At 38.2% G+C, this 10,031-nt stretch overlaps 2 protein-coding genes across 2 annotated transcripts; both read right to left on the bottom strand.

Annotated features, from left to right (window-relative positions):
* Nucleotides 1-519: 519 nt before the first annotated feature.
* cnrip1a (cannabinoid receptor interacting protein 1a) lies at nucleotides 520-4,076 on the bottom strand (the record flags this gene model as incomplete). Its single annotated transcript, XM_080029085.1, has 3 exons — nucleotides 520-738; nucleotides 956-1,100; nucleotides 3,898-4,076. The coding sequence occupies 3 exons, from the start codon at nucleotides 4,074-4,076 to the stop codon at nucleotides 574-576; spliced, it is 489 nt and encodes a 162-aa protein (XP_079885211.1). The 3' UTR covers nucleotides 520-573.
* Nucleotides 4,077-4,918: 842 nt separating this feature from the next.
* Nucleotides 4,919-8,620, bottom strand: fbxo48 (F-box protein 48). Its single transcript, XM_080028976.1, has 3 exons — nucleotides 8,580-8,620; nucleotides 6,772-7,130; nucleotides 4,919-5,943 (listed from the first exon to the last, which is right to left on the bottom strand). Exons 2-3 carry the CDS (start codon nucleotides 7,087-7,089, stop codon nucleotides 5,782-5,784), a joined length of 480 nt encoding a protein of 159 aa, XP_079885102.1. The 5' UTR covers nucleotides 7,090-7,130; nucleotides 8,580-8,620; the 3' UTR covers nucleotides 4,919-5,781.
* Between the last annotated feature and the right edge of the window lie 1,411 nt (nucleotides 8,621-10,031).

Below are 10,031 nucleotides of genomic sequence, written 5' to 3' on the forward strand. Positions count from 1 at the left end.
ATAGCTAGCAACATCCTACTTGTACAGAGCCTAGGTTGTGTATTAACACTGGATTATTTTTCAGCTCACACACAATACAGACAGGTAGTGGATCATGAGGAGATATTCACTGATTTAGACCAAAAAAGTGATTTTGACAACAAGCGTTCTCCAGAATCACTGACTGCACCTTTAAAACACCACCAGACCATCTCATACTTCGACCCCACACTTTCAACACAAGGCTTTTCTTATTCAGTATAATGCTGATGTTCTGTTCATAACGTAGTAAGCAGTGTGTGTGTGTGTGTGTGTGTCTGTCTGTCTGTCTGTCTGTCTGTGTTTATGTCTGTGTCTGTGTCTGTGTGTTCTGTTCATAGCATAGTCCTATTGTCCATAGCTTTGTATATTATCGTAAATAAATTTTTTCGGTGTGCGTGGACAATCGAAAAACTAGCTGAAAGTTTAGCGGACTCAGATATATATTATAAGAGATCCGACACACACAAACACACACACTCACACACACACACACACACGCACACACACACGCACACACACACACACACAGACACACACACACACACAGCGGACTCAGTTGAAGGCTTCTTTGTTGATCCACATCAGGGTTCTCGTCTCGTTGGGTTTGCACTCGTAGTCGATGCTGCTGAACTGGTTTCCGAACTGACACTGCTCTCGCTTGTAGTAGTTGTAATATTTCGCCTGCCAGATCGTCTCGAACGTGCCGGCTTTGTTGAACTGCAAAAATAAAACACAATGATTGTCACAAACAAATAACTGTGTCTCAGTTGGTAGAGCGGGTCGGCCGATGATCAAAGGGTTGGAGGTTCGATCCCCGTCCTGCCACCTGTGTCATGGTTGTTGTGTCCTTGGGCAAGACACTTCACCCACCTTGCCTCGTGTGAATGTAGAGACACACACACACACACACACACACACACACACACTCTCTCACCTCCATGCTGACTGACACAGGCTGGCGGTCGCCGCTCTTGGTGTGAGGGACTCCCTCTGTGTCGTACTGAGCGCTGTAAACCACAGACGCCTCGTCCCGGGACGTCTCCTCCAACGGGAACACGATGTCCCCAATATTCATCTTGCTGCAAAGAGGGAGAAGGATTTTTTTTTTATATATATATGTTATTTTTTAGGCATTTTTTGCTTTTATTAGACAGTGTGTGTTTATTAATGTCCATAGGCCTGGTTAACTAGTGCAATAGAGCAGTGTGCAATAAACTCAGGCACTTTTTCTCGCACTTTTTCTCGCACTTTAAATTGTCTGAATGTTTTTATGTCCTAGAATTACCGTGTGATGTTCTTGTTGTTTTAGCTCTGTCCAATGTGTAGGTTTTACTGTGTTTTTACTGTGTCATATTGTTGTTGTCTACTGGTTAAGCAAAATGTAGCACAATGCCCAAGACAAATTTCCTTAACAGGACAATAAAGTTTACCCTGACCCTGAGTTCATGCTGCTAAAGGAGGAGTTTCAAAGTGAATGGACGTCTGCACACACCTGTCAAAATATGGGTCTGTGTCCAACATTATATCTATCCAGTAGTGAATTATTATTTTTTATCTATTTTAAAAGGCCATTTTTCCTGCTTTATTCGATAGTATAGAGAGGGGAACATTATGACCCCAATGTTCATCGTCCTGCAAAGGAGACAAGGAGTATGATTCGTGATTTTTTATTTTAATTATTATTTTTTTTTTGCATTTTTGCTTTTTGTTAACAGTTCATGGTGCTACAAAGCAATGAGTAGTATGATCACTGCTTTTTATTTAATTATTATTTTTTGGGCATTTTTCCTTCATGAGACAGTGTGGAGAGACAGAGAAGGGCAGAGAGGGGAATGACATGTTGCTGCAAAAGGTAGAACAAGGAAGAGGAAGTCGTTTTAAAGTGAAATGACGTCTACACACCTGTCAAAATATGTGTTAAGCTTTCCCTGTGCTCCAATCCCCATACTTCCCTACTATTTAGTATGCCAGAAAAAGATTTAGGATGTCCCCAATACATGTACGTCAATTGTAGTATGCTGAAAATACATAAATGCCCCCACTAACTCCAACAGCATTTTGGAGTATTCGTCTTTATTCTTGACATTTCTCGACATAATGAAAAAAAAACTTCCTCATCTGATTTTTTCTCTCTCCTGTCTGTGGCCCTAAAACTCTTCTGTACTTTAGTATGTAGTGTAGTAAAAAGACTAAAACTCTTCTGTACTTTAGTATATAGTGTAGTAAAAAGAAAGAGTATGTGATTTGGAACGCAGGGTGAGTGTCCATTTACTCAAGTACTGAACTTGGAAAGGTGGAGTCAGTGATTCTGGAGAACTCTTGTTTTAAAGGTGCAGTGTGTAATATGACATCATCAAGAAAGTTCTACAAAGTTCTAGAATGCAACGCTCCCTGGGTAACCCCAACCCTTTAGAATAATAACAGAAGCTACAGTGGCCTTCAAGGACAAGAATAATTCTAAATTTTAAACAATACACCTGATGACATTCCAACTATGACACTTTCAAGATGGCGGCACTAGGCCTTGGTCCAAAATATGCAGAAATATGGACATATATGAGACCTTTTCTAAGGGAAAAAATTATATTTCAAAACATTTTTTTCAGCTATTATGCACTAAATTAAATGTACTTATGGATATTATAATTACTTTCTACAAAATCTGCTTGGAAATAAAACCCACAATTCTACACACTGCAGGTTTAATGTCAGTAATCAACTGGCAACGTTTCATGATGACATCTATGAGTTAAAATGTCACACTATTCACCTGCAGTGTCTGTGTGTGTGTGTGTGTGTGTGTGCGTGTGTGTGTGTGTGTGTGTGTGTGTGTGTGTGTGTGTGTGTGTGTGTGTGTGTGTGTGTGTGTGTGTGTGTGTGTGGTTTAATCCACACAGGTGTCATGTCTTAAAGGTGCATAGCAGAAGTAGTTGATATGGTTTGGACCCCGCCCTGCTACACCTCAGCTGATACAACAAACAGTTTGTGTCTGTTTGTTTATCAGCTCATAATAAAAAGTTACTGTCATCACACACACACACACACAAACACACACACACACACACACACACACACAAACACTGTACACACGTACACACACACACACGTACACACACACACACACACACACACACACACTGTACACCCAGCAAACCGGTTCATACTGTACACAGACAGACAGACACACACACACACACACACACACACACACACACACCTCATGATTTATCCAGGCGGACATCTGATGCTGTGGCCTGCACGAGCCGGCTAGTATAAGGCTAGCAGCATGCACTAGGCTAGCACTAGTTTATTCTACATGTATACACCTAATGCTATTCATTTCTTATTATGCCTATTATTAATGTCCCTGCTATGTGTGTGACCTTTTATATTTAAAGGGATGGTTAAAATGAGTGTCTTGACTGTGCATGATACAGCCCATAGCAGGAAAACGACACAATAAGGGCATTTAATATAGAAAATTAAACATTAAATAGGCCTATCATACTGTATGTAATAAATAAATGTATTTCCCTAGGTGGCCTATGACATAGCCCAGCCCCTATTGCAGGAAAACGCCACAATTTCACCATTTAATATAGAAAAATAACACATAAAATAGGCCTAAATGTATAAAAAATAGCCCATTTCTATTAATATATAAATGTATTTTCGTACGTGGCTTCGGCGTTGCCCGGTTAAATTAAAGGTTAAAATGACTGTCTTGGCTATGCATGATGTAGGGTAGGCTGTAGGCTATTGCAGAAAAAACGCCACAATTTCACCATTTAATATAGAAAAAGAAATACATAAAATAGGCCTGGATATATTCAAAAAATAGCTCTTTTCTATTAATATATAAATGTATTTCCGTACGTGGCCTCGACGCTGCCCGGTTTCATCACCACTTGGATCTTGTATTTGGATCCGGTCATCAGCTTGATGGTTCGGTTTTGGCCGAATCTGGTTCCGTCCACCTTGAAGAAGACGGGCCCTTCGTTGGGCTGGACCTTCAGCGAGATGGAGATGTTTATGATCGGCGGTACGTCGTCCATGATCCCGGCCGGGCTTTAGCGTCTGATTCTGGGGTTGAGAGGACAGAGAGATGTCGGTGATGCGGTGGGTGATGGTTGGTGATGCTGAGGAGGGGAGAAAACTGGGATATCCGCTAAATGCTTTCAAAATAAAATAAGCTATTTTTTCTTCTCAATCTCAAATCTGTCAAAAAAATAAAAATAATACAAATATACTATCAATACAGATTTTTTGGAAGCGTATTTCTGTAGCTGTTGTAAGATTTTTTTAAATTAAATTTTTTAAATTAAGTTTTTTTAGGCCTAGGCTATATTGTTTTTCCGTTTTTTTTACTAGTATTTTCCCCAAAATAACCATTCCACTTAAATTTGATTGTAACTATAAGTCTCCCATAACCCCGGCGGGAGTTTAGCGTGTTTAAATGAGATAGAAGAAGAGGACAGGCAGACAGAGGATGATGGCGGTGCTGAGGAGGGGGGGAGGGAGGGCCACACTTTCAAAATAAAAGACTCATTAGACTCAATTGTTTTTTTTTCTTAATCGAAGTCAAAGAGGCCTACAGCTCTGTTGAAAAATAATGTTAATAAAATATTATTTTTTTAAATCCAAAATTATGCAATGAAAGGTTAAACACTAAAGATTAAAAAAAAGAAATAAGCTAAATCTAATATAAAAACTCTTTAAAAAAAACGATTAAAAAATTTATATTACAAAAAATTAAAATAAATAATAATAAAATAAAAACTCAATTATATAAGATAAGTCCACATTATTTGATAGAAATAAACAAGATAGTGACATAACACTTCAAAATGTATGAGATCAAAACACCAGACACTTCAGCACACTGTGATTTATCTCGTTCATATTTACATTGAAACAGTGAAAAATCTAAATAAAAAAAATTCAAAATTTCAACCCATAATGTTGGCATTTCATTTCTATTTTCATGTTTTTTTTCATTAAAAAAAGTTTACAAAAATTATATGTACAATTGTCAGTGCGCATTCTCATATAACACAGTAGTATAAACCATTAGAGTTAAAATCATACTGGGAGCTCAGAAGTGCTTTCGACCATTTGTTGTCAATCTATGGTGTGTGTGTGTACCACCAATGGTACTCTCAGAAATATATATATTTTAAAATTTAAATTAATTAATAAGAAAAGGTTACACTTTCAAAATGCTCCAAAAATTCCAATGAAAATTCTTAAAATATGAGCCCACTAAGACGTGTTTAAAAAAGTTATTTAAGTATTTTTTTATCCAGTAGTAATTTAGAAAAATAAACTAATGAATGTGTAAAAAAACACTACAAGCATGGCCCCAAGCTCTTGTTTTCTTTTTTAAGCGCTGGTCAATTTGGAGTTTTTTGCTTCCATAACATGTCTACTTTCGTACTAAAGACTCAAAATGTACATTCAGGCGTTTATGACTAAACCTTTTCTGCACCGGACAGGAGGGTGTTAGTAGTAAAACTAGTGGTGGCTGCTATTACATCTACGGTGCCCACCATCTCTACCATTGTGTCCTTGAGCAAGACACTTAACCCCCCCAAACTGCTCCAGGGGCGCTGTACTATGGCTGACCCTGCGCTCTGACCCCCTCCAAAGTGTGCTAACCTGAGAGGGGATATACCAAAAGACTCATTTCAATGTGCCCTGTGTACAATTGATTAACTGAACATAACTTTATATAACAAAATCCTAAATGTTTTCTTTTGTTCATCTGTCTAGCTCGGCCTGTAGAATCTCTCCCCATGTTTCGGCGTCCAGCGATGTCATTTTCCGGCCGTTTAATTGGTCGGCCGACGTCACGTGACTGTAGCGACCTCTCAACCAATCCCTCTTCACACAGCTGCGGGTGTAGTTCCTCACCAGCGTCACCTGGCAACAGAAAAATAACAAGTTGTTTTTATTTATTAAAACGGCATTATAATAGATTTTTTTTTTGGGCAATTTCAAGCTTTATTAGACAGTACAGAGTTGAAATGAGGAGACGAGAGAGCGAGAGAGAGAGAGAGCGAGAGAGAGAGAGAGAGAGAGAGAGGGGGGGGATGACCTGCAGTAAAGGTCCACGGGTTGGATTTGAACCCGCAACCACTGCAACGAAGACCGGAGCCAATATGGTAAGCGCTCTATCCACTACGCCACTTGATATCCCGACAAGGCATTATGATAAAGGGAAATTAAAAGGTGGAGGCAACAATTCTGGTGAACGATTGTTGTCAAAATCTCTTTTTTGACATGATCCGCTACCTATCCGTAATGTGTGTGCGCTGAAAGGAAGACCTGGGTTTAGTTCACAGCCTAGGCTCTGTAAACTGGTATGTAAACAAAGGGTATGAAGGAAGGTGGCTCACCGGAGCAAGCAACATGCCTGAGTGTTTACAGAGACTAGGCTGTGTATTGCCACTGGATTTTTTATTCAGTGCACACACAGTACAGACAGGTAACAGATTGTTTATTAGGAGATATTCACTGATTTTGACAACAAGCGTTCTCCAGAATCACTGACTCCACCTTCAACAGTCAATAATATTTGAACTAGTGGCCACTCATATTGTTCGTCCAAATATTGAGTGAAATTTATTTTTAAAAATGCGCAAAAAATTATCTTAAAAAAAAAATTGTATAAACAAAATAAAATCACCCCAAATATAAAAAATAAAAAGCACAAAAATAATCTTTCAAAAAAATATAAAAACGCCGCACCTTCCAGGAGAGGCCATCTTGCCTGTCGCTGTCCACCTCCCTCTCACAGACGGCTCGGACCAGCATGCACTGCTTCCTCCACAGCTGATCGCTCTCTTCGATGAGGTAATGCCACGACTTGCACGTCCTCGCCGCGCTGCACAAACTCTCCGCGTCCAGCTCCCCGAAAATCCTCACGCTCATTTCTACAGGCAGCTTTTCAGCAAAGTTTATGTTTGTGGGTGAAGTTTTGCCAAGGCCACATTTCAATGAGGCTCTGTTGTTGTTTTCGTAGATGTAAAACAAAGGGGATTTCGTTCTCGTGAAGTCATGCTCCATAGTATAAGGTTTTTAAAAGAATCCAACAGTTTCGAAGACGCCTGGGGAAAAACAAAAGGACAAGATGTTATTATAATGTACACAACATTTATCTCTTCTTTGTTTATGGGCATTTTTAAAGACCTACTTCACCGGTGGGAATATGAAGGTGTATTGAACTCTGAGATCCTATGTAGTATAAATGTGCAAAATTTGTATTTCACAACTGGGCAAACTGTAGGGTTAGACAGTGAGACCATCAAACACTCTTTCTGCCTTTTCTCAGGCTAGGATGAACCGATTTCTAAAATGTTTGCACGTTTATACTACATAGGATCTCAGAGTTCAATACACCTTCATATTCCCACCGGTGAAGTAGGCCTTTAAGCTTTATTTGACAGTGTGGAGAGACCATAATAGCAGTTATTTTAAAGTATCCAACAGTTTGAAAACGCCTGGGGAAAAAACAAAAGCAAAAGGCCAAGATGTTATTATATATACACACATATACAACATGGATAGGTTTTGTTACATTTGTTGGTATTGTTCATATTGTTCATTTTATGCACTGCGCTCACTTTATAAGGTGCAGGCAAAAATATTCCACAACATGGATTTTTTGTTAAGATACTTTTATTTTTTTGTATTTTCCATGTAAATCAGAGCAGAACGCAGTGACAAAATACAACACACAATTGTTTTGATTGACATTGGAAGCTATATAGGCTAGGGCCAGGCTATTACTGAAGCTATATATAGGCTAGGGTCAGGCTATTACTAAGCCTGACCCTAGCCTATACCCAGGCCGAGCTAAGGGTCTAAGGGCAGAGGGTCATATTGTATGGAATGTAAAGCCCACTGAGGAAAATGTCTATTTGTGATATATTGGGCGGTAGAAATAAAACTGATTTGATTTGATTTGATTTGATTTGATTTGATTACATATTTCTTTAATACAGTTATATAGGCTAGTAGTATACAGTAATACACTGTTATTCCTTGTTGCCATAGGCTATTCTATATTCGTCTATTGTTATTATTTGTATCGCATTGTCTATAACACAAACCTAGAAGCATTGCCTTAGCATTTACTTCACTGAAAAATGGTTGTCTTATTTTGAAATCTTGAATGTGAATTGTAGGCCTGGAAAAACTGTTTCAACGAACGATAAATCGCTCTTTTAAAATGTGCACACGTGACTAAGTATGACGTGGAGGTTGAGTAAGTTCGTTTTTTTTACCCAAAAAATTAACCAAAGTGACAATAGTTATTTTGTAAAAACACTATTTTTGCGTTTTTCCGGATGCACTTCGGGGTCACGTTAAGCGAACACGGGTCTCGTCTCCGCCCATACAAACAGCGACTGAGAAAACGATAATTTTGAGGTATTTTTAGGCCCAAAAACCTTCATTTTTCAACACACGATGACGCTAACAGCACGTGTCTGTCGGTATATGTACATAAAAGGCGGTAAGGTTCTGTTTAAATGCGTTAAATGTGCGTTTCTTACCAGTGTTGTTTTGCTCTTGACAGCTGACTGTTTAAATGTCTGGACGTCTGCTGTTTACACACAGACACGACGTCATCACGTTGGCTGAACCAAGAGCGCATGCGCAAACATACGCCCTTTCGCCCCCAAACAATTTTTTTCTTCTTCAATACTTAATTTAATCGACAAACAGTCAATTTAAAGTGGGAATTTTTGAATGAATATTCGTACCATATGAATTAAAATATTTTCTTCAGTATGTTATGGCTTTTATACCATTATAAATACTAAATTTTTACATTAAAAAGGCCTATTTTATCATGCAAAACCAAAATGTTAAAACATGACTAAAAGAAATATGATAAAAAAAGTAATAAATATTGCCAAATTGAAATCTTTTGAACTAAAATAATTCGTAAATGCACTTGAACATTTTAAAATCTCACTTGATTAATCCACAGTAGGTTTCAATAAACAGGCAATTCAAACTGTTATAAATAAAAGTACTTACCAGATGAAATAAAGGAATTGGTTTATTTTTGAAATACGTATGTTGCTGGGTTTCTTTGATTCGGCGAAGGGCATTTGTTTTGTAGCATTGTGACCGATTATGGCCACAAAAAGGACCTAAAAAATGACTTTTAATAAAATAATTTATGTATTGAATATATGCCGAATTGAAGCCTGAGATGTATAGATCCGCATGATGTATAAATATTAATTCTATATACATGTTAATTCTCTTAATTCCTTAGAAGTATTTCAAATTTAAGAAATTCAGAATGGAACCCGGTGATTTGGTGACAAAAAACCTACTGCGCATGCTCGTTGGCTTACCCGGAAGTTTTGAATCTCGTGGCTAACACACAACACACAACACAGCCGAAGTTTCGTATATTTTCTTTCGCCTTGAGATTTTTAACTTTAGGGGACGAATTCTCCTCCAGGTGAGCACGTGTACAGGTGAACTGCTTACTGGCGCGTGGTGGCATCAGTTGAGCTTCCGTTTGTGTCTTTAGTTTTGATCTGAAATATGTGTTTGATGATAGTGTGTGTAGCATACTTCTTCCCACTCATTTTCGGATATGTAGGCAAGGCAAGGCAGGTTTATTTCTATAGCACAGTTCAGACACAAGGCCGTCCAAAGTGCTTTACAGGGGCAAGAAATACATCAAGATTAGACATAATAAAGTGCATTAAAGAGAGAGTAAAAACTAAAAAATACATCAAGATTTAAGAGTAGCTTCGATTAAACATCATGTTGGCTGATAGCATACAAGTGTTTGACAATTTTTCTAGGACTGCATTGTGCTTTGTATAAGTGTAATGTTATAGTTTTATGTGTGACCGTTTTGCATATATTTTTACATGTTTACATGAAATAAATAGAGAAAATCGAATGTTTTTAAACATATTTTTATACCTCCAGCCCACCCGGTGTGAAGCTCAAATCCTGCCCGCCCAGCAGTGCAG

The sequence above is a fragment of the Ammodytes marinus genome (assembly GCF_949987685.1).
Source record: "Ammodytes marinus genome assembly, chromosome: 6".
Lineage (NCBI taxonomy): Eukaryota > Metazoa > Chordata > Actinopteri > Uranoscopiformes > Ammodytidae > Ammodytes > Ammodytes marinus.

Bases quoted from the DNA above. Each gene is read 5' to 3' on its own strand.
- fbxo48 (XM_080028976.1), bottom strand. From the start codon at position 7,089: ATGGAGCATGACTTCACGAGAACGAAATCCCCTTTGTTTTACATCTAC. The intron at 5,944-6,771 runs GTGCGGCGTTTT...TTCTGTTGCCAG, and splicing joins AAGATGGCCTCTCCTGGAAG to GTGACGCTGGTGAGGAACTA.